The sequence below is a fragment of the Bombus vancouverensis genome, chromosome 10 (genome assembly GCF_051014615.1).
Source record: "Bombus vancouverensis nearcticus chromosome 10, iyBomVanc1_principal, whole genome shotgun sequence".
Taxonomy (NCBI): domain Eukaryota; kingdom Metazoa; phylum Arthropoda; class Insecta; order Hymenoptera; family Apidae; genus Bombus; species Bombus vancouverensis.
Window position 1 is genome coordinate 9,097,183 of NC_134920.1, and position 24,329 is coordinate 9,121,511.

At 32.0% G+C, this 24,329-nt stretch overlaps 3 protein-coding genes across 5 annotated transcripts; 1 reads left to right on the plus strand and 2 right to left on the minus strand.

The window, feature by feature from the left end:
- The first annotated feature begins 159 nt into the window (after positions 1 to 159).
- RpS3A (ribosomal protein S3A) lies at positions 160 to 2,105 on the plus strand. Its single transcript, XM_033334766.2, has 5 exons — positions 160 to 305; positions 766 to 869; positions 1,090 to 1,412; positions 1,662 to 1,823; positions 1,898 to 2,105. The coding sequence occupies exons 1-5, from the start codon at positions 244 to 246 to the stop codon at positions 2,048 to 2,050; spliced, it is 804 nt and encodes a 267-aa protein (XP_033190657.1). The 5' UTR covers positions 160 to 243; the 3' UTR covers positions 2,051 to 2,105.
- Positions 2,106 to 2,183: 78 nt separating this feature from the next.
- On the minus strand, positions 2,184 to 9,744 carry LOC117157069 (putative fatty acyl-CoA reductase CG5065). 3 transcript variants are annotated; one of them, XM_076621987.1, is made up of 9 exons: positions 9,663 to 9,744; positions 6,046 to 6,308; positions 4,021 to 4,184; positions 3,800 to 3,935; positions 3,534 to 3,733; positions 3,212 to 3,464; positions 2,944 to 3,134; positions 2,570 to 2,827; positions 2,184 to 2,500 (listed from the first exon to the last, which is right to left on the minus strand). In XM_076621987.1, exons 1-9 carry the CDS (start codon positions 9,727 to 9,729, stop codon positions 2,365 to 2,367), a joined length of 1,668 nt encoding a protein of 555 aa, XP_076478102.1. In that variant the 5' UTR covers positions 9,730 to 9,744; the 3' UTR covers positions 2,184 to 2,364. The 3 variants fall into 3 exon arrangements, with proteins under 3 accessions (XP_076478102.1, XP_033190652.1, XP_033190653.1); XM_033334761.2 differs by having other exon boundaries at positions 9,533 to 9,690; XM_033334762.2 differs by having other exon boundaries at positions 9,529 to 9,673.
- Positions 9,745 to 14,118: 4,374 nt separating this feature from the next.
- Positions 14,119 to 23,525, minus strand: LOC117157134 (putative fatty acyl-CoA reductase CG5065). The gene is made up of 8 exons (XM_033334899.2): positions 23,366 to 23,525; positions 23,167 to 23,287; positions 17,780 to 17,987; positions 16,054 to 16,293; positions 15,626 to 15,890; positions 15,101 to 15,403; positions 14,741 to 14,948; positions 14,119 to 14,657 (listed from the first exon to the last, which is right to left on the minus strand). The coding sequence occupies exons 3-8, from the start codon at positions 17,972 to 17,974 to the stop codon at positions 14,354 to 14,356; spliced, it is 1,515 nt and encodes a 504-aa protein (XP_033190790.1). The 5' UTR covers positions 17,975 to 17,987; positions 23,167 to 23,287; positions 23,366 to 23,525; the 3' UTR covers positions 14,119 to 14,353.
- Between the last annotated feature and the right edge of the window lie 804 nt (positions 23,526 to 24,329).

The following is a 24,329-nucleotide window of genomic DNA, read 5'->3' on the forward strand; positions in this document are numbered from 1 at the left end:
TTATTTTTAATACCCATTTATTAATATTAAGGATTTATTTATAATAAATATATATAATTAGGAATTTAATTTTTAAATGATTTTATATGATCACAAGTAAAATATTATTTAAAAAATTGTATTCAAAATAGAAGCGAATTGGTTCAACCAATCAGCGTTCGTGTATACGCTGATAACTTATAGATCGCTCTACCAGTTTCCGTTATAATATAAACGTGGTTCTTTTCGCGTGTAACGTTAATCATGGCGGTCGGTAAAAACAAGGGGCTCTCGAAAGGAGGTAAAAAGGGCGTTAAAAAGAAGATGTAAGTAAATTATAATATTTCCTCGATGTATTTTAAATATCTCTTATGTAAAAAATGTAATTTTCTGTCTGATGTCGCTAAAGATGCTTGATATTGAAATAGATTCTCTACACGTAACAGTCAAATGTATGCGTATATTTCATGTTTAATATTACGATTTTGTTAATATTTATTCGTTTATATAAAAGATAATCTTAAAAGGTTGTATATTTTATCTAAATATAATTTTTAATTGTATAATTGAAAATTTAACTTCTAATGTTTATTACTCATTTTATTGACTTCTTTTTAAATAATATTATATCAGTAGAAATTTATTGAATTTGATGCTTTCAATGAATTCAACAAATTAAATTTTGAGTTAAAGTTTTCAAGTACCAAAACATTATTAAATTATAAGGAATTGTTATATCTAACCTAAAAATTCAACCATCCTAACCTAACTCTTCTTTTCTCACAGTGTTGATCCCTTCACCCGTAAAGATTGGTACGATGTTAAGGCACCATCTATGTTTACCAATCGTCATGTTGGCAAAACGTTGGTCAACAGAACACAAGGAACAAGTAAGATATTTTGTGTTAACAAAAATTTTGCAACTCCAGCTCCATAGAAGTTTTATTAATACTTTATATGGCGTTTTATGTTGCATAAAGAAAAGCAGACACTTACCATAATATTATTCCAATAATAGTATTAAAATTAGTTACTGCTACAAATTTATTTAAAATATATTGTACAGTTTATAATGTTTTGTTTATTAATATTATGTTTATTGTTTTACAGAGATTGCCTCTGAAGGTTTGAAATATAGAGTATTTGAAGTCTCCCTGGCCGATTTGCAAAATGACGGAGACGCCGAAAGATCTTTCCGTAAATTTAGGTTGATTGCTGAAGATGTTCAGCATCGTAATGTGTTAACCAATTTCCATGGTATGGACTTAACTACAGATAAATTGAGGTCCATGGTTAAGAAATGGCAAACCTTGATAGAAGCTAATGTTGATGTAAAAACCACTGATGGGTATCTTCTCAGAGTTTTCTGTATTGGTTTCACTAACAAAGATCAACTGAGCACCAGGAAAACGTGTTATGCTCAACATGCACAAGTTAGTATTTATACAAAATAAACTTATTATGTTTTATCTAATATTTGCAACTTAAAGTGCATGAAAGTGGTATACACACTTTTGTGTTTTACAAAGTTGCATACAATAATATGCACTCACTTACCACATTACTTTTGGATTAGAGAGTAGTGATATTGATATTGCAACATTTTTATTTAATATATATAGATTATGAAGTTATTACTCATGCATAAGGTTACTTATGTGTACGTGTATTTTTATGTTTAGGTCAAGAAAATTAGACAGAAGATGGTAGACACCATTACAAATGACGTTACAAAGAGCGATTTAAAGGGTGTGGTTAGTAAGCTCTTACCAGATGCTACTGCCAAGGATATTGAAAAAGCTTCACAAGGAATTTATCCACTACACGATGTCTATATCCGCAAGGTATATAAGCAGTTTTTGTAAGCTTAATATTTTGAATAGATTTAAATATAAATGAGAAACTTATTACACTACAGGTTAAAGTATTAAAGAAGCCACGTTTCGAATTGAGCAAACTCCTAGAACTCCATGGTGATGGTGCTGGTAGCAAAAGTGAAGAAGTGGGTGAAAGTGGCTCAAAGGTTGACAGACCAGAAGGCTATGAACCACCTGTACAGGAATCTGTTTAAGGGAGTAATTCTCTTTCAATATTTGATATAAATAAAAATCACTTTCCAGTGAGAACATCATTCTCTATTTTATTCTTTTTATTTACCTTCGTAATGCTTTGGAAAAGAGCATATGAAATGATTTAATGAAATATTACTTTATTTGCAAACATTTATTCAAAAAATAATTGTATAATGCAATGTCTTTTATGAACTATTTTAATTAATTCAAAAAAAAAGTATGGAACAGTAAACAAAAAAAAGGGAATTTATAGTTTATTTGGTCGTAGAAAAAATTTAAATTGCTAAAAGTATTAAAAACTAGAGATCAGTAATTAGTGCGACAGAGTTCGAGTAACAAATAACCAACTCCCTATTAGCAGTGCTCTGAAACTTTCACTCCAGGATGCTACCATATAGATTAGTAACACGAAGAAAAGTATCTTCGTAATCACGTCAACCCAATACATGCTGCAACAGAAATATAAAAATTTATTAAAATTGATAGGATCTGAGAATCATTTCACAAATAGATCTTACATCCTCAAGTGTCTTCGAGCAGCTGGCAAAGTTTCCGGTGGTTCATTTAGAATGTAAATTCTTGCTGCTCGTATACATGTCTCGAAATATGCGTCTATATCCATGTCTTTCCCGTGTAGCTGATATTTCTTATATTCCACAGGATTAAGTTTATTCCTTAGTTCGAATATATTCGAATTGTCGAAGTCCCATTGGTTGTTGGCGTAATACTCAAATACTTCGAAACCTTTTTGTATTCGGCGTTGTACACGACACATACTGTTTATAGTAAGAGTTTTATGTCCTTTAATGTGGTCAAAGTGTTTTGATTTGCAAATAATTTAACATCTGTAGTTCAATAATTGCAATATTTAGATGTACTTAGGTATACTTACATTGGTTTATAGCCTGCAAGAAAAATAAGTCCGTCTATGAGGTATGCGGGTATCATATGAAAGAGTAGAACACATATATTGTGCATGAGTCTTGATTTTTTCATACTGCCACCTGGGTACCAAACAACCCCATTCAAAGGTACCTTTTCTGTTATTTTTCGACCTCTGGCAATAATCTCTGCCCATGATACCTAAATGAAACAAACTGAATTATTAACTACATGTATAAATCATTATCCAAAATTACTTTTATTAAAAGATAATACACCTTAAATTCACTGCTACTTGTAAGATTATAAACTCTCTTTTCATGGTCCTTGCAATATATAAAATTCCAAGAACTGGCAAGAATTGCATTTACCGCAATATCAACAGGAAGATAATCTGCATAACTACTGTCATTACAATACATTGTTCGAATAACACCTTTACCAGCACCAATTAAAAGTCCTGTGGGACCATTGATATTGTCTGTCCATCCTGGCACTGGTTCTTTCCATATAGGTATAACTATACTTGGTCTGGGGGGTAAAATAATCTTCCGCGATTAAAAATACTTTATACTCTGCAAAAATTATTTTTATCTATACCTTAATATAATTGCTGGAATATGTGGCATTGCTTCTTCAACCAAGCCTTCGGACAAAGCTTTGGTAAAGGCATACGTATTGGGAAGGTGTCCTAAAATTTTATCTGTCATAGCTTCAACTACATCATCATCCATCCATTCAACACATTTGATTATTTTATGAGGATCTGCAGGTGGTGGATATGGTTTCTCTCTTAAAATCTAGAAGAAAATTATATATTACTCCAAGTATATATTACTATAAATAAGTATAATATGTTATAGTACCTTTTCTTCAAGATGACAATATGCTGTACTGATATGAGCAAACAGTTTCAGATGTTTCATCTCCTTGGCTAATTCTAACATTTGCTTTGTACCACGTGTGTTCAGTAATACCGCTTTCTTCAGCAATTCATCAAATCTGTAACAATTCAATGATTAAGTCGAATATTATTTTCAAGTTATTTACACATAATCCAAATATACTTCATTTTGCACCACGTTACCGTACTGTGGCAGCTGCATGGTACACGATATTTATCTTTTCACAAAGCATCTTTCTATCTTCTGAGGAAATTCCAAGCCCAGGTAACGATACATCTCCACTTACAACAGTTACTGATTTTTTAAGTACCTCTGCACCCCTTTGCCTCTTCACTTTCTCAAAAAGCTAAAATAAATGATTTCTGAATCAGAGTGGAATTACATTTGTATGAATTATTTTGCTCAATTTATGAGACTGACCTCTTAAAATTTAAAGCTTAATATATCAATGGATTCATTTTGGATCCTTGGATTCTTGGGTCCTATTTTACTTTGTTCTACTTGTTAGTAAAAAATTAATTCAACGTTTGGTCAGAAAATTTTTTCCAAATTCAAATACTATTGTTTACTGAATACTAATATATATAATTATTACTGAATACTATTCATGACATATGCCTCTATAAAAATTTCATCTGTAACCAGTTTCTCACTAATTGGTATATGTAATTCACAACTAAATTCTTCAGCCTATGTTGAGTGTACGTATATATGAATGTTAGAAAGGGGTCCAGAGGCCAGTAGCAGGAAAAATATGATATAATACACCAGTACAAGAAAAATAAGAACTTTCACCGGACACAAGACTTGATAATAATGGTAATAATAACGTTTGCTATCCTCTTCTCTATGTTATAGGGCCTTGACTTAGTTTCTCGGATTTTTGTCTCGTAACAAAACGCACCGCCTTACTTTTACTTACACGTGGTGAATTTCGTTGTTGGTAACCAAATCCACGAAAATTTCAGCGATTCACGTTACAATTATTATGAACGTAATTTCGAAATATGTTCCACTGCGCAGGAAATGAAGATGACTCGACGGATGACGAGTAATTTCTCTTTTTTTTTTTTTTTTTTCAAACATGACATTATAAGTTACACACAAAATATTTCACTGACTATTACGTGAGTTCCTTTATTTCTATGTTATTTACAACCGTGTCATAATATGTGATCGATTGATTGTTGGTAATTCATATAAGTGAAAGAAGAAATCTTTCTTTCTTGTGAAGAAAAATTCACGATGTAATAATAATTTCAGGAATGATGGCTGTAATTTCATTCGAAGAATATGCGAAGAACACGATTCTTTGCGCAATATCAATCATCTTGCATCTGTACAGATCAGATTCTTTCTCGTGGCCTTTTCACTGGTGTATAATTTTCGTCTGCAGTCCACTACGTGACATTGTTTCGTCATCGTATTTAAGAAAGGTCATTGTTTAAGTAATATTTTCTTATTTGACAAAAGTAAATACATAGAGTATTTTATAACGTCTTGGAATGTTATTATTTGTTGAAACTTTAGATATTCCTACACAATCGTGTCTAAAAAAATTGTCTTCCTTTTCCAGCAGTGAAAACAACTTCTTTAAAGAAATTGCACACATCTAAGTCTATCTTTATCGCACAGGCGATACGTAACACTTAACTAATTAAATTTTCTCTACGTGTTTGTGTTTGAAATATAAATTAAAAACAGTAAAATGTATGTATTCCTAACGCAACAATTGTAACAGTTTCTGAGGAAACTGGGACGAAAATGAGTTTCCATGCAACTTTAGCAAGACTTGCATTTGTAGATTTTTGAAATATCTTTTGAAGAGTATGGCAACAGTGGACTAAATATCTCTAGCCAGAAAATTAGGTCAGGAAGAATTCTCTTACGTAGAAAACGGGTTACGAGAAACCTGTTTACGTATACATATGTGGCTTAATTGCTTGTTCTTCGTACTTATGCAATATCGTCTGCATCGTTTAAATACATTTCGGTGTAAAATATTTGTTGAATGTCAATCTACAATTCTATATGTACGCTGGTATTGACTCTGTTTGAAAACATAGATTTGGATATGGAGAATGCCCGTACGACAATGTCGATTTTATTTATTCCATTAAAAAATTCAATTAACCAACTCAAATTAAGAATTCACGACCCACGAACACAAGTTAATTATATTTTACGCGACGAAAGAGATATCTTACCGGCGAATTGAAGATTTCCTCCAAACGATGTTTCGGATCTTTTTCCTTCTTCGTCCTGATCAACATGTAAATTTGTTTCGTGTTTTGTACACATCTGAGTAACTTTTCGATGACGACTTTTCCAAGAAAACCAGTCCCACCGGTGATTAGGATGTTCTGTCCTTCGAATGTTTCCGCTATTCTATCGGGGATGTCCTCCGTTTTTGATTCTGCCATCGTCTTGTATTTAATTAAAGTTTTCAATTTTGGCAAACTGTCGTTCGCTATATGAACAAAGAAGGGGAGAGACAAAATTATTAAATTTCGTTTGCAAGGAAATTCCTATTTTATGACGAGAAATCTGGTCTATCGTTCAGTTTCGCAAAATTATGGCGATTTTTCGTTTGCTAAAAGCTCGTTCAAACGAAAAGGGAAAAATAACAAGTTACGAGTAGAAGACAATTTCCATGTCAGATTTATGTCAAGAAGTTGCAGAGATATCGCATATATATATATATATATGCAAAAAACGGTGACATAAATAGTGCACCGGAAAAAAGAGTTGTACCACTGGAACGAAAATTGTAGCGTAAATTATAAATCACACGAAGGAAGCGGAGAAGGCGTTCTACGGCTGTCAAAATGTGTACTATGTGTACTAAGTTGTCACAACAACGTGTATTTTCCTTTTATTATCCTATTCGTTCCCAAACTGCAGTATATTCGTATTCCTTCGAAATTCTACTTTCTAAAGCATGCCGAAAGCAGTGTCGTTAATTATTATGATAACGCGTAATACAATCATGGTATTTCATTTTTCAATGAAGCAGTATTTCGAAGGATACAGAGAAAGGGAAGTAATAGCCCGAATTTTGTTTTGTAATTTCACGTTCCATTCTTTTGCAGTTATTTTTTTGTTTTTTGTTCAATTAGAAAATAGTAATCGAGATAGAGTCGAAATAAAAGGAAGGATTACGCCATTCGTTCAAGTATTAATTACAGTATTTGGAAGAACATGGCAAACAAATCTGCGTGTTCGTAGCGCACCGAGATTCGTCATTGAAAATTACAGTAATATATCTTAACTTCGCACATAACAACTCAGTTATGTGACTGCTTCTGTGAAACAAATGACAAAAAAAAAAGAAGTCAGACAGTTTGCATGCGATCATCAAATGGGGATGTCAAGACAATGAGTATCGAATAATTGGAGTAGATCACAGAAACACAGGTTGACTTACGAAACAATCATAGCGGAGAGTGTTCGTGATGAGACTGGGCAAATGATACGTTTTCTACGTTGATCTACATGTAATCCGATTTTTATATAAAAGAGCACACGGTTGCATTTGTTCGAATGTTCGGTTCACGCTGCATCTTTGTATTATCATACGCTTCTGTAGCTTAAAAATATAAAATATAATCGGGTGGTTCTCCGCGAAAGAAAATATTCACAAGACAAAATCAAACAAATTACGTTGAAAGTTTTGCTTCTATCCTTTCAATGTTATCTACATTTGCTTAGCGGCTATTAATTATGACACTCAGGCTAATGTTTAAAGCAATGAGTGTAACAGATCCTCTGGAAATGAACCCTGTATAAAAGAAAGGAAATTATGTTCGCAGAATCTTTGGAAGGCGATGTTGCAATAACTTTTACGACGATGCAGAGACGCAACAACGTATTGACAAAGAAACTGAAACGTATGAAGCTTGATTACTTTAGAAAAAAGAACCTTGGCAATAAGAGGAATGGTAAACGTCTCGCTTTCTCTGTTGAGAATTCTTTTCTTCTTTCTTTCTCTGTTGAGAATATCAGCTTCTGTTTCGTTGCTCTTCGCAAAACGTTTTATGATGGAAGGACCAAACATTTCTAATTCTCAATTTTTAAAACGACATTGATCGTTACGTAATCGACAAAACAGCGTCGATCGGAAAGTACGTAAAATCTCGCGTCTTTGGAATTTTCTGTTACCCTGAGGTGTATCATATAATATGTATCGAAATATAAATTCCTAAATCATTCCATTGATGTGTCATTCCTATTCATAGTTTCACGCACCTTTCAAATTCTCATACCTTTCGTGGATACTAGACATTCCGTGTTAATCATAGAAAATGAATATCTGTTATTTATTAACGAGACCGCGGATTTTTATACATCTATGGGGAACATAAAATTGCAAATGAAATAAATTTCTACTTAGATTTCGTCTAATCAGGTTTATAAAAGTAGAAATCCGAGTAAAAATTCGCCGTTCATTGATAATTGAAAAGATACTAATTTCATATTTAGTCATTTTTTCAGTACTTTTAGCATCCGTCACTTTGGCGCTTAATAAGTACTTAACATTCAATATGCTCAGGTACTTGATGTTTGACACTCATTGCCTGGACTTAGGTAATATTTGATACTCAGTACACGTTAGAGATATTTACTCTGTTGATACGTACAGGTACGAGACACTTCACATTGTGTACTTAATATTCGACATTCAATATTCGGCATTTATGAAATATTCAACAGCCAAGTCGATGTACTTAACACTGATATCGAGTACTGCTGATAGTATTGATAATTACTTAATCGTACTAAGATAAGTACTTGATACACAATATTGGGCAATGCAAAAAAATGCATCAGTCTAAAAGTAACATTTCATATCAAAATTAACTGTAACGTTTCAACTACTGCTTTATATCCACGCATTTCCAGTATTCCACATTTGGTATCTTGCTCTGTTCGGCGGTTAATACTGACAAGACTACCCAAGTATATAACATTTAACGCTAGATTAGAACCGAATATTCTGTATTTTGAGCACATAACTTTTTATAGTCAGTGTACAGATCATAAATTTGTTTGTAACTTTAAAGTTCTACGATACACATATACGTTGAATCACTCTGTTCCACGTTATAAAATCTCGGTCACTATTACGTTCGAGTATTGCTTCACTTAGAAAGTTTGGCATTCGTTAGTTTTTAGCAGTTACGATTACATTTTTTTTTTTTTTTAAATTTACATTATATGTCAGACATTGATCAATTAGATATCATATGAATTATATATCATCGTGTGTATCTATTTTTACTTACTCAACGTCCATTTTCAGAAAACAGAGATTTATTTCTAGCACGAACTCGTCTTATTACGAAATACAGCGTTACGCAAAAGGAATTAATAATTTTGAAAATATAAATGTAACTTGCCAATTTAAACGCCGGTATCATACTCGACTAATTCTTTGTGTAAATTATATAGAGCACCGTAACATGTATAGAATGTACGATAAGCGAGATCGAAGCTTCTTTATCATTCGAAGGAATATCAAGATAATAAGACAGAACCTTTGCGTGTAATAATAAATGTAACTCTTAAGAGTTATTCTGTAGTGACGACTCACTGTCAAAACATATTATGTGAGTGTATCATTCGAAAGGAACAGGCAAAGCAAAAAGGAAGAAAGAAGAAAGCCATTGGTTACAATGTCAAGCACTTACTTACAGAAATGCAAGAAAATTCGTCTTTATCCGAATCCTTTGTCGAATACGACTGGCCACGAGTGAACAATTGGAGAACGGAACGAAACGAAACGAGACTTGAAGAGTGACCGGCTACAGTCGATACGTGTTACCTGAACGGTGAGCTCGGTATAAACTGAGAAGGCATAACGTTGGCCCAATATTTCCTTGGACGATCATCGATGCAGCCCCACATTCAGTTTTCTTTGCCTCTCCCCACCTTCATTTACAAGAATAGCTCAATATTATCCAACTTTGAATCACGTAATTGTTCGTTTTTTTTCTTTTTTTTTTTACATTTTATCATACAGTTTAATCGTTCAAAATTATTTAATGAACGTGAAATATGAATTGAATACGTTGTTCTATGTTTTACCATACAGTCAGATCTGTAGAAGCATTTTATGAATATGAGATACAGATTGGAAAAACTAAATCGAAAAGCTTTTTGAGATAAGATGAAACGAAGAATTGAGTGAATCACGTTGGAAGAGTTCGTTTAATGTGTAATCGGTTCTGTTAATTCAATTATTAGATTAGAAAATACACTGATTATCTATGTACTTACTGATATAAATATTCATAATGTTCGTGACTAAGTAAACTATATTCTAAATTATGTATATTATACGGAGTGTCTTGTAGTTTAGTATACGAGTTTTGCCAGTGCTTTCTATGGATAGGTAAAAGTGTGTAAGCATTTTGCACATATCAGTATGTACAATGAACACTATGTATTTTGCTTTGTCCTGTGTTAAACCGAGAGATGTGTATTGACATCTATCTATACATGTCATATCTCATATTTTTGTGGTAACTTTCTAGTGAAGCACCTGTAAACTTCCTGTTACATGACGCTTTATTCTTATACGTACAGAACATATTGACAAAATTTCTGTGGGACAACCTGTATACTTTAGTCTATATATACATGTGTGATTACTTATAGATCCTTTCTTTTCAAGAAGTATCTCGATTATGTTATATTATACGGATTATACGTTAATGTAGCAAACAGGAGGGAAAATGGATTTTTGTATATTTTGTATATCTATGTACGTGCGCTAGTCTTGTCAAATTGCCTTTACAAGCCCTTACGTAATTCGTGAAATGAGCTTACGCTGGAACCTCTCCTTCTTCAGTTGTTTAACTTGATATTAGTCATATGTAATTTCAACACGGTGATACATTGGATGCACGCTTTTGTTAATTTATATATATATTAAAAAAAACTACTATAAGAAAGTATATGACTCGTGCTGAACGTTTTATTTAGGATATTTAGTAATTGAATTTTTAACTAAACAAAGTTTTGTATGTGTATTTCAATTTATTATGACCGTATCCTTTAAAAAATTTAAATAAGCAAAGTAAATTATATTCATAGAAAAGTCCTTGGAATATAGATTTAAGATGGTAGTTTGATTAAAGTTCACTGTGAGTTTTCCGAATACAGTTGTCACGTTGTGCTCGTTGTTATTATTCTACTACATTTTTATCATAGATATTTTATAAAATTTTGTATTATTACAGTAGAATAATTTAAACAGTGATTAGTTTTCTTCGTGTCTTTCATGTTAACTTTAATTGTGATATTTCGTTTATATGATGTTTTGTAATATGAACTTATCCTCGATATTCGATCTGCTGTTAAAATCCAATATGTCTCGTGAAAAGTGGAAACAGTCATGATTTTATTGAAGCAGAGGGGATCTAATTCCCGTGTATATTGAGGATATTTCGAAATTCTTTGAGAACCAGAATAACGAGTGGCGACCGGAACTTCATTCATGGCAAATGAGAATTATCTATAAATAACAAGAGGCCAGCTGTTTTCCTTAATTATATCGATTAAAGATTCTGCATCCCCTAATTTTTAATTACAATTCTTTTCGTATATTTACTTGCTTCACAAATATATTTAATCGTATACTTGACACAAATTCATAAATAAAATAAGTTATTAACCTCTCACATTGAATTAAAAGAGGAAAAGACAATTTGTTACACCTCATTTTTCATCTTTTAAAGTTTTTTCTGTTTGAAGTGCTTGTCTATAATATTTTACAAGATTGATTAACATTTATATCTAAGAAAATCATGCCATTAGCAAAAATTTACTATGCTATAGGACAAACATTAAAATTATAGTAATAAAAAATATTCGTTAAATGGTTAAATTTGCGGGGGGAAATATTTGGAAATTTAAATTCTGAGAAAGCCATGTTTTTATTAATAAATACCCTATTCTTTATTAATACGAAAAAAATATTCTTATTAATAAAGAATATTCACATTTTAGTTTTCTCATAAATATTGTGATTACCATTCATAAATTTTGACCAACAATTAGATTGTCGATCAAATAATGTCGACCTCTGTTAATTGATTCAATTTTACTTTCTTAACCAATCTATTGAGAATATGTTAAATTTAATTAAGATTGTTGTCCGTAACGTAGAATAGAGTAGAGAAAAGTATACGGAATGATTTCCTAATAGTGGTACACAGCTCTTCTTACATTTATTGTACAAAGCAAATGCTTTGAATTTTTAACTAAATTTGATTTAAGTACGAAACACATTAATTAAAGTATTATAATAAGCCAATGCTTGATTAGCTTTTTCATGCAAAAGCTAAAATGTTGATTCAGTATTATAATGGACCATTTACAAGTAGCAAGAAATGAAGAATTTCTTACATAATTGTTACAGACAGGTTGACCTCAAGCGAGAAACGAGGGACAGTTATTTATATATCATTACTTATAGCGGTATCACAATTATTGCGAAATCTCTGAAATTTTTGGGGTTATATTAATTATTTAAGATTATACGCGTTCTAGTGACAATTTTACCGCTTACGAAAGGGCATTCGTTTCTATGGACGTTCGCGCATGTGGCGACGTGACTGCAGAGCGACTTCTTTGTTATTAGCAGAAGAAGAACTTAATATTTGTTTGATGCGATCGTTTGATTATAACTAATGCAGGCATGCCCTACATTAGAATGATCTTAAACTAGTTTGTCTTTACAATTATTAAAAATATTCAGGTGATTTCATAAATATTAACGTTTACTTCTATTGACGGCAACATGACAACGTATATTTATCTATTGTCATCATATTGCTTTAATTACAACTAACCTAACACTATATAAATGATCAAATAATTACCGTTGTTTTTCTCACTGTTAAGACTGACAGAATTTAAGCGAAGCAACATTTTTAAGAAAGATGACTTAACAGATTATTTATTTAAGTATAACCTACCTAGCATTTGTTTACTCGTTAATATTTAAGATGACTTGTTTATTATAAAGACGAATAGAAAGAAATGAAGAATATTACCATATATAAATAATAAAATGTTTACTGTCTTTCTCTTAATGTTAAAAGTGACAAAATTTAAGAAAAGATTACCATATATAAATAATAAAATGTTTACTGTCTTTTTCTTAATGTTAAAAGTGACAAAATTTAAGAAAAGAAAAGTTTTTAGGTACGAAAAGGAGATACGAAAGACGTAGCAACAAAAAGTAAAAGTGCGATCATGAGGAATGACGCGGAGCGAAAGCGTGCGTGCACGAGCAATCTTTATTCAAAAAGAAACGCGCCAGCACACCTGTAGCGATGGCTGAAGAGTGAGGGCTGTACCGCAAAAGTAAAAGTGAAAATGGTAATGTTGCGAGAGGAGGGAGAAGAAGGAACGCACGTGCACGAGTGAGAATGAAAGAGGACGAGTGCTACAGTGTCATGTTTCGACATCTTTGGGGTATTACCGTGTTCGCAATGTGCTTCGTCATTTTTCGTTTAGTCTTCGTTTTCGTCTGAAGGTAGTCATTGTCATCAGTTGGTCCAAGATGCATCACAAAAATAGGGTCGAATTATTCACACCCATTGACTGGTATTTGTATTAGTCGTTATTTTTGTTGAATTTATTTCTCTACATTCAAGGTTAGATCTAGTTAAAAATGATATTAGGGTTATCAATTTTATTTCAGCGTTATTCTTTCTATGATTTCTTGTTTAATTCATTTCTAACCTGTTGACTATGCTTCCCTTTAATTAAAAACTTATATAGTAAAAATTTTGATTTCATTAATGTTGGTAAATTATTTAAAACGGATGGAAGACTCTTAAATAAGAATATTTTTCGTTAGAAATATTAGCAATTCGAATGATGTGTCAACTCGTTTTCCTCAGTTTATAGGTTAACATTTCATTGAATATTTATGCCATTCTTAATGCCAAATAAGAGTAGTACACTAGTACAAATAAGATCTACAATATAATTTAGATTTGAATATTTTACGAATTCTATGAATATTCTTATGAATCTATCAGTAGAAGATTCATATTTTTTCTGACATTCGTGCAGAATCTTTGTTCGTATCGATAATTTAAATGGCCATTCTTATATAACTTTAGTCAGGTAATTTCGATTCTTATGTAACGGGCGTAACAATGTAGCAAACTTTATCGAGCCGATTATGGACTTGGTAATGCCCGAAATGTTGATAGAAGTGGATAATACATTCTTAAATACAGAAATTACGAAATAGAAGCTTCGTCTTAATATTATATTTTCAAACACTTTCAAAAGTTATAAAAAACCAACATATTTTTATCCTATATACAATTTTTTTCGCCTAAATTTTCGCCTACACCTTAATTAAATATTTCAGCCTAGAAATATTTGTAAATATTTTCTATTTCACCAACAAAAAGAAATAAAAAACAAATATTGCCTTATTGGGTGGTCAATTTGAATTTATTTTAGAATATTTAAATCTCGGGAAATCTAGATCTCGTTAACCTCAAAGACGGCCGCAATTCGTTCTTCAAACGAGTATATCCACAAATATATAAACCACGCGAAAAAAATCGCGAGGCCAATTTTAACCAACCAATCGGCGAAATACAAACACCTAAGAACTTTTCGTGCACGAGGTATTGTTGAAAGATCGTCTTTCAAACAATACTGTCTGGTGCCTAATATATAGATTGACATGAATTCATCCCAATCTATTTCTGATGTATCTATAAAGAACTCTTCTTTGTCAGAGGAATTCATTTCAGACTGCAATTCTTTCATACGGTCGTTCCTGAAAGGAGAAAACAAAATTTTTAGTCATTTGTATCTTATTATCGTATTATTATTATGTTATTTTATAATAAACGTAATTACGGAAAGTTCCATTGTTTGGTAGTATAATATTGTATCAGTTTAATACCAAGATTAATTCTGTTATGCACTTTTATTAAAAACGGTTTGTTTCCAGTTAGAAGAACTAAACTATCTATGAGAAGTGCAGGTATATAATGAAATAAGATCACACGCAACCAATGAAACCACTTTAATGTAGTGAGACTTCCACCTGGATACCAAAGCACACCTTAAACAAAATTTCTAGGTTATTCATTTTATTCTTTTATTCCATACCGTATAAATATAAAACAGATACTATTGCATAAAATAAACGAAAGTACATTTTAGTTAGAAGTGGATAGATTAATTCAAACAGTATATTATTCTTCCCTCACTAACCTGTAAAGGGATACATTGTGGTATATTTCTTGCCAGTATCTACAGCCCAACCCCAAGAAATTGAGTTTTCAATACCATCGGTAACGTTCATAAATAGTGGTTTCTTAGTGTTTTCTTTCCCTACTTTCCATGCTAGTACGATAATCGCATTAATTGCAATGTCACAGGGAATTATGTTCATTTTGTAATCGTAGTTACAAAGCACCGATCGAACTACACCTTTTCCAGCAGCTACCATTAAACCTGTTGGTCCATTCAAGTTATCTACCCAACCAGGTTTTGGTTCTTTCCACGATGCAACCACTAAAATTAAAATTGACGTCGAATTAAAATTTACATAATAATTAAATCTATAACGTACTAGGCATATGCATTATATTATAAGCATATTTATTTTGAAATCATATAACGATCATAGGGGAAGAATACAGTAAGTCGTATTTTCCATTTTTTTATGGGAGAACAGTTTCAAAATTCAGTATATTTAACATATAATAGTACACGTTATCAAAATTGCGCATTTACCTATTGAAGGTCTTGCAATCCCTGCAGGTACGCCACATTTCTGCACCAAATCTTCAGCGAGTGCCTTGCTAAAGGAGTAGGTGTTCGGTAATCCTCGTAGCACTGTCGGTGTCATTAGTTCCAGAAAGTCATCTGGTCTAGTATTTACCATTTCTATGATCTCTTCGGGGTCCATATCACACGGGTAATATTTTTCTTCAAGTATAGGCTCATTGCAGTGACAGTACGAAGTAGAAACGTGAATGAAGGATTTTAAATGAGGTAGCTATGAATAATATATCTTTAAACTTCCCTTATTACGAATCAAAAAGGTAGTGAAACAAATTTTATTATAATTATAACATGTAATAATTCTATTATAATACATAGCATAATAGTAAGAAATTTTAAATATTCATGATAATATATTAAAATGATTAAGTATTTACCTGTTTCACAAGATCTGTAACATTTTTGGTACCAAAAGTATTTATCGTTACCGCTTCTTTAAGCGTTAAGTCAAACTTGACGTTTGCTGCCATGTGGAAGACAACAGAGACTTCATCCATTAATCTCTGCTTATCGGCGGTCGATAAGGCAAGATCCTTACAAGTTGTATCACCTGGTATCAATATAATCTTTTCCAATTTCTCAGGATGTTTTTCTTCAATCATTTTAAGTGGAATTTCCTAAAAAATCAATCGAAAATTGATCTATAATTATAAATTGTAACATGAATATAATAATAAATTGATAATATATAAAAGAAATAGAAATATTTCATAATACATACATGATCGAGATTATCAAATATGAATAAACAATTATTCCAATACTCAATCCTTTTTATTCATTGAATACATTAAGAGGAGATATAAAAAAAGATTAGATCGTAAACGAGAAAAAAAAATTACTTACTATGTAAAAGTGCTGTATAATGATTTACCTATAAATGCATTTACGTTTTTCTTACCGTGAATGTATTTATTTCTACTGGTTTTCTAGAACACGTAAAAACATATACACTGAAATTATCATATACCATAAACTGAACCGTACCTTTCATTTTCGTTGACACGTATTAGAAGTGCCACTTATCGAATTGTCAATATAAATTGACAATTTTTGTACCACTGTTGCATAATATTAACTAGAGCCACAAAACGATAAGTTTAACGTAGAAATAGAAATTTGCTCTTCTGTTATTTCTCCACTAGATTTATGATATTTTTTATATGGTCTGTGTTATTTACAGTCGCTACATCTAAAGAAATCTTCGGTGAATAGTACCGTTAATCAAATAGTCAATTTTATAGCACGAGAAATAACGCAAACTATTAATTACATTGGAAAAGAAAAGATCTCAAATACATTTATGTACCATAAAAATATCGTAAAACAGATAGTTGCGTGATTTCCGTAATAATCTGCAAAAAAACCTTTGAATCGATTGCGGTGTCTTATAATCGATGAATGATTACAATCCAATGGCCTACAACGTGAATGATAGGTATATACGTTTTCTTCCTATCTCGTGTTACTGGTAACATTAGTCATGCTGAGCGGCAACCATCTACGTGTGATATACGTTGCACACATCACAACAAAGGGTGTCATAAAGAACAACAGAAGCAAATAGATTTTATAAGCCATTAGAATTAAATAACTTTTGCAATCTTCTATTTCTTCGCAGAATCTATTATCTGCAGGTGCAGTTTAATGTCGTCAAAAGGAGGTCGAAAAAAAAAACGATGACGCGAAGCAATAAAAAATTCCCAGTAAACAAGCACACGTATTAAATTGAAATCGATTTATCTAAGATTCCAAATACCACATTCCGATTGAATACATGTGCGGAAACAACGACGAAGTCTGTAAAGTTCTACTCCCTCCTTAAACGGTAAAACAGTTCGATGTTGTCGCATTGGTAACTGAAAGTCTAATGAAAAAAAAGGACAGAGATAAGCTTCAAATCTCTAACGTTTCCTCAATTTCTCAAACAGCATATGCACAAAACATTTTAACATTACCCCGTGAAGCTTTCAACTGGGAAATCTACACATCTTACAGAAAAGAAATGTCGTTTCGTTTCTGATTTAAATTATGCTCGTAGAAGTTATTTGAATCCGCCATGAGTTACGATAATTTCTTGGAATAATTCAAACTACATCATACCTGCATCATGAGCTTCAATCGTGATTGTGGATCGACATCTTTCTTCTTCCTGACCAAGACGTAAATGTTTCCAAGGTCATGGCAGCTCAATAATAGTTTGTAAATTAGGACTTTTCCCATAAATCCGGAACCACCTGTGACGAACACGTTTCGTCCTTGGAACCAGGCAGACACCGATGCTACGTCTGATGCCATATTTCAGGGAATGCTGGACAAAAAGATGACAATGAAAGGAAACAGAAAAAGTGGTTGGACGTGTTTATAAAAGATAGCTGCGCTCGTATAAATATTTTTATTTTTTATTTCCCTCGTCTTGTTATTGTCGAAAATATCTTTTGAGATAGAGCGAGAAAGAGAGAGTCTATTTTCGAGTAAATTTATGGACGAGATTTTCTTTTCATCGAGGCGTATTCTAGATGCTCTTCTCGCCTTTATTCGATATTCACTTGAACATACGTAAGATTCGTTATATAACACCGCTGCGTTCTTTCAGTTATTTTCGAACAAATCCTATTTTTCTACCGTTAAAATTTGTTTCTTAAATTTAAGGAAAATGTAAAAGACAGTAAATGCGTTCTTGCGCATCGATATTACGCTAAAGAAAGATTGTTTTTTATACCTTAATAGCTCCTTAGCGCGTTGAAAGCTTTGAAAGTAAATGAGTTCGAGGATTATGGAAATAGCATTTACGAGAGAAATCTCGCCGTGAAGAAAATTCTCCCCGTGTTCCTCATGAACCATTATTCAAATGCAAAATAAAGCGATCGTTTATAGAAATTTATTTAGGTAATAATATTTCTAATTATTTAAATTATATTATATAGAAAGTAATTTGCAATAGTATTTAGTACAATTCGACTAGGTTCGAATAAAATTAGAATAGTTTAGTTAAAAATACAGCAGTTGTATGTTAATCTGCTTCGTTGCCTTTAAATAATCATTGCGATTTCCTTTGAGTTTCATTACGCATATCAGCGATCAAATCCAATTAATAATCTGAATGTTATTATTCATTTAATCGCTTCGAGCCTGATATCGCCCGATTGGTGCAATTAAATTTGTATGTGTTTGCATTTTCTACAAATCGACGATTATGAAATTGTAGTTACATATATATTTATAACACTAATTGGTACAAATTGACGTATTTTTCGACGTGTTCTTCGCGTTTCATTCGTGTTGTTTTAGAAGGAAACCATACAATTTTCTCCATTAATAATTTGCACATAACAATATATTTACCTATGTTTCAATAATATTTACAAATTTCATTCAATCTTATTAAAAGATTGGAATTAATGGAAATGTAAATTTTCCCATGCATTCGCTCAAGGAAGAAATTCTTTCTATGATTTTTACGATGCAGACTATCTTAATCGGATTTTCATACATCCATATGTAACATTTAAAAATCTTGGAATCATCGGAAATCCATAATTCATGTGACAAAATGACCGCTCGATCTTGGTTATTCATACGAGAATAAAGAAGATAAAATTAGCACACGGATTAAATCGATGATATTTTAGACGACATCGTATTCCGTTTGCAAAACGAGAAAAGTGTGCTTTTTTTTCATTTTTTTCCATTGAAAAAAATTCCATTCAAATTAAACATTCATGGAAATTACTATCTTTTCGAGTTATGGGCTAAACATTATAAAAACCTTGCACGTGATATACAAGTAAGATATTTGACGAACATTAGCTTTCTTGTTGATAAAGTCGATTAACTAACTAACGTACTGTTGTTTATTACGTTCAGAAATTCTTCTTTATTTCTTTCTTTTTTTTTTTTTCGAAAAACTAATGCTTTCGAGATATATCACTTTCGAAACAAGGATATGTAAAGCGCCTGTTATTATTATTCATGAAACGGCATAGACACGCTATAGACCAGCCATCTCTTCACATTATTATTAGCAATTCACGAACATTGTTATATATTCGCAACGTGTTGCGAGCATTTCTCTGGAATCTTGCTTGCTACTGTTCGTGCGTAGAATACCGATGAGAACAACAAAGACGTCTCGATCTGGTTTTTGATTTCGTGTACCGTGTATTATTCTATTATTTTATGGCGTAACGTAATCGAAAAATCGTCGGACTTTTCATCACCTGATTTAGGACGCGACTATTTTCGTTGCTTGTAATCGAAATTAGAAACACGCAAGTTCCTCCGTTAGCACAATAATTTTCCATAGTATGTCACAACTGTGATTGACTCTTCGATGACCAAAATGTGCAATTCATGGCAAATATTTGTAATGAAATTTTCGTTTACGTTCTAACCGTCAGCTATTTTACGTTATGACTGTGGTACGTTTACGCGAGATAATTTACAAAGCAAACCTTCAGCTTCGAAACCGGTTATTGAATCATATGCATTGTGCATAGCACATCAATTGGAGGTCTTCCTCCATTATATCCTTTTTCCTTTTTAAATTTATTAAATTTGCTAAATCTTGCTAAACATTCGAGTATTAAATTAGTAGATACGAATTAAGGAATTGATTCCTATTAATTGTCGATTTACAGCGAAAACAGAGAGAACATTTTACTCTCTGCATCGTACAATTTAAACGAATCATCGAATAGCATAGTAAAATTGAGCAACTTCCGTTAACTACATGTTTTCTCTCGTGCAATTTTAATTTATAATCATTTATCGTCAGTTTTTTGTTCATTACTGTCATCTTTTTCATAGCGAGCAATTTCTTATTTAACCATAATTAGTTTCTTACGATAGTTCCTTATTTAACCATTATCGACGATGATCGTGTTAAAGATTGTAATTGAACAATTATCGTACGCCCTGTGTCCCATAAACAGAATTTTATCCCGACGGTACATTTTCAGAATTAACAGATTTCTCGTTTCAGCGCTTTCAATTTTTTTACTGTAGATATCGAAACATGTCTTTCCCGCGCAGTTATCATTTATAATCGTCAACTGTCTTTTTTTTTTCATTACTGTTTCCTTTTTTTTGTAGCAAGCAATCGTTTCTTATTTAACGATCTTACGTTGTATCGAACCGATTTAATTTGCGTCTTACTGTAAATGCTTTGCTTTCTAAGATAGTAACATATTTTTTAACTTGTCTGGCAAATAACGTCAAGTTCATATTCATGAACTGGTTTTTGTTAGTGAAAACCTGTGGTATTATCTAACGCGCTACTGGCTGATGTGTTAATACGTTTAACCGACATATACTGGCATCTTTAAATATGTTCCATCACGTAAAATGTTTGGAAAAGACATTACATTATTAACCTTGGATTGGTGCACCGAGATAAAGTCAGATCCTTCATGTATTTCACTTCTTGATGGAACTTCCTATACGAATAAATAGATAGTGGTTTGTATATACAGGGTGGTTGGTAACTGGTGGTACAGGCGGAAAGGGGGTGATTCTAGGCGAAAAAAGAAGTCGAAAATATAGAATAAAAATTAAAAAATTTTTAAATTTTAAAAATTAAAAAAATAACGTTACAACGATCTACAGTGAGATCCGTTATAACGAGACGCGATAAAGTGCACGCGTACCCAGCACGCGAAAATTCAAAGTCGATTTTCTCGAAAACAAAGTCTCGAACGAAAAATGTTTATTCTATATTTTCGACTTCTTTTTTCGCCTACAATCACCCCCTTTCCGCTTGTACCACCAGTTACCAAGCACCCTGTATATATTCGATGGAATCTATTTGATATTTATATCATTTATAGAATATATCATTGTCATTCAGATAAGTAGGTTCAAGTTACTACGGTCAAAAGGATGCCTTGAAATAAAAGTAACAGTGAAAATGATCTCCTTCTTTGTTTTACCTAATGGAAAACTTTCGTTGCAATTTTTGGCAAAGCATCTCTATGCCTTGTGTACGTTTTCTTTCTTACGTTTCTCAGATACCTTATCCCTTATCATTATTTATTTGAACTTTTTTTATTATTCCGGGAGAAAATCTTGGAATATCTCGCGTGAATTTTCTTGAATTTATGTATGAACCACATAATCGTATCGTTTATACGCGGTAATTTTATCGATTGATGTCCTTCACAGTGCAGTATCGGTTTAATTATTAAAATTATGTCAGGCATAGATCTTTAATTCCAACTCTTACGTAGATTTTATTTATAATTAGTCGAAGTTTGATATTATACTTGGTAATAAGGAGTTTGAATCGATAGCATTTTCTTTAGGTTCGATATAATTTTGGCTGTAATGCTCCTCTAATGCTTGCGAAATATCAGAATATTTTATTGGAAAGGACACAGGCTTGCATCTAGTGTCATCCACTTTGACGAGTAAATAATTCCATTACTTTTATTTCTGATGTTGTCTTATCATCCTTTTGTAATCGTGCTTGTCGTGATGCAAAAACAAAGAGCAATTCCTTGTGGGTAAGACCGCAGCATTGATTCTCAATTATCGTAAACACTTTACTACTTTGGTTTCTACTGGTTGCAAACGCTTTTAAGTTCAACCTACGCAATGGTATTGAGGCCATTAGAGGATTACCTCAGGTACTTCTCTTTCGACTTAGACATTTTGCGAAATTTCATCCAGCCAATATACTGTTACACGATGCAATTCATTGGATTAGTTTCACTCGATAAGATCGAAATCGTACTATCGATTTTCCTTAAACAATTAATAAAACAAGCGTTGTATAATTGTTGATTAATGTATCGTTCATTTAAAAAGCTGCTAAAATTATTCTATTGGCATTGCATAGGACAGAACCAATGGAAACGTATAATCGTACGTCGTACATCGATAAAATTAAAAGAATCGTATCTTTTAAGAAATAACATTTTCTATACTATATAAACCTGTTTCCGTAACATTATAAATAAAATTATACGAGGAGAATAAAATAATAAATGCACAGTCGTATTTCAATCTCAATGAAAAACAATATCGATTTTGTCGAAGACACCTACATTTTCTTGGTAACTGAAGGTTGCTGTGTTCAGGGGCCCGCTTCACTTGTGTTTGAATTATATGAATAATTTGAATAAAACAATAAGAACAAGCTGAGGATCGATCAGAATCGAATCACTTTTTGAAACTTTATAAATTCATGCTATAAATTTGGACTGTAAATTCATAATCAACTAATACCAATAATAAACTTTTGTAATTTTGAATTTAAACCCTATGTCTTTCTTCCTCTCAAATCCTTCGATTGTAAAAGGCTAATACTTATTCTCGTAATAAATCAATGCAATTTATATGATCCAACCAATTACTTCATAATGTTCCAAATTTCCCGATTGATTTTTATTCATTATATATTATCAATTATTCTCCATAATTTACCAAACATAAATCTCAATGCATATCTTTCGTCTTAATTCGATATTATATCGTGCTCTAATACGTACCTAGTATATCACAGCAGCTGATTGACACAAAAAGTCCTCAACACGCACCGCTTAAGAACCGTCTTTCACAATTTGAGTTTATTAATAATATTTAAAAGCGACAAGAAAAGATGCAGAGTATCTACAACAAAGAAATTACTATTCGAGCATTACTAAATTCGAGCATAACGATCGCGGTGGCAAAACTAAAGAATAAGACCTTCGATCACAGAAGAGGAGCGAAACGTTCTGACAGAGTTGCGTGCGCGTTCACTTGGTGTTCACTCGTCTGACGAGAATTTTATAGAATTCCAAGTACGATTAGGAAACCGGTAACTTTTCGAGTTATAGTAAAGATACGCGATTACCGACTGATCGTGTCTGCTCATTTAGTTACAGTTCACCCCGCTCCGTATCTGTTATTACTTGTTGCATGATTCAACATTCGCCCCTGAAGAAGTCATTGTGTTTGTAGTCGAATTTTGGAGGTTACGTTCAAGGTAGACTGACCGAACAAAAGTGAACGCACCAATCCAATCGAGTTGAGCATTGTGGTAGAAATGTTTTCGCATGACAAGATCCGGAACAATATTTAGGACGAAGTAAACGAATTTCGAACAAGTTTTCTCCAGGGTTTCATAAACAAAGTATCTATTAAACGAAACAAAACACGAGTTCTTTTCATATTTCGCTTTATATGTTAAAAAATATTATACAATACAATATGTCTAGTTTTTAGGTTGCAAATTAGTAGGAGGCACGAAGAAGTCCATTTTTTATAAATCGTTTATAATTTTAGTTAAAATTATCGTACAATATCGAGGCTTTGTGATAAGTATGTTCTGGTCATACTAAAATATGGTACCAAATTTTAGATCGATGCATTTGGTAGTTTTCGCACAATCAATTTGTCAACTTATGTAATGGAAAACCTTGAAGTTGCAATAAAAATGTATGAACTTATTTTGCTTTAGCCTCTGAGCTTGTACGTTATTTAGAAGACCTATATTTTGATATGTAGGTGTAAAAAGATTTTGTCATTCAAATACTTGGTCAAAATACAGTGATTATTATTTTTTGATTCAAAATCATTTGTTACAAAATTATATTGTGAATAATAAATTATTTCTATAATGTTGATGTGTTAAACTTGCGTTATCATTTATTTATTTTATTCTTTATTA

Coding starts and splice junctions, on each gene's coding strand:
- RpS3A (XM_033334766.2), top strand. CDS start 244: ATGGCGGTCGGTAAAAACAAGGGGCTCTCGAAAGGAGGTAAAAAGGGC. Junction 870..1,089: donor CAACAGAACACAAGGAACAA/GTAAGATATTTT, acceptor ATTGTTTTACAG/AGATTGCCTCTGAAGGTTTG. Junction 1,413..1,661: donor GTTATGCTCAACATGCACAA/GTTAGTATTTAT, acceptor TTTTATGTTTAG/GTCAAGAAAATTAGACAGAA.
- LOC117157069 (XM_076621987.1), bottom strand. CDS start 9,729: ATGATCGTCCAAGGAAATATTGGGCCAACGTTATGCCTTCTCAGTTTA. Junction 3,135..3,211: donor CAAGTAGCAGTGAATTTAAG/GTGTATTATCTT, acceptor TGTTTCATTTAG/GTATCATGGGCAGAGATTAT. Junction 2,501..2,569: donor GCTCGAAGACACTTGAGGAT/GTAAGATCTATT, acceptor TTTCTGTTGCAG/CATGTATTGGGTTGACGTGA.
- LOC117157134 (XM_033334899.2), bottom strand. CDS start 17,974: ATGGCATCAGACGTAGCATCGGTGTCTGCCTGGTTCCAAGGACGAAAC. Junction 15,891..16,053: donor TTACAGATCTTGTGAAACAG/GTAAATACTTAA, acceptor TATTATTCATAG/CTACCTCATTTAAAATCCTT. Junction 14,658..14,740: donor ACCAAACAATGGAACTTTCC/GTAATTACGTTT, acceptor TTCTCCTTTCAG/GAACGACCGTATGAAAGAAT.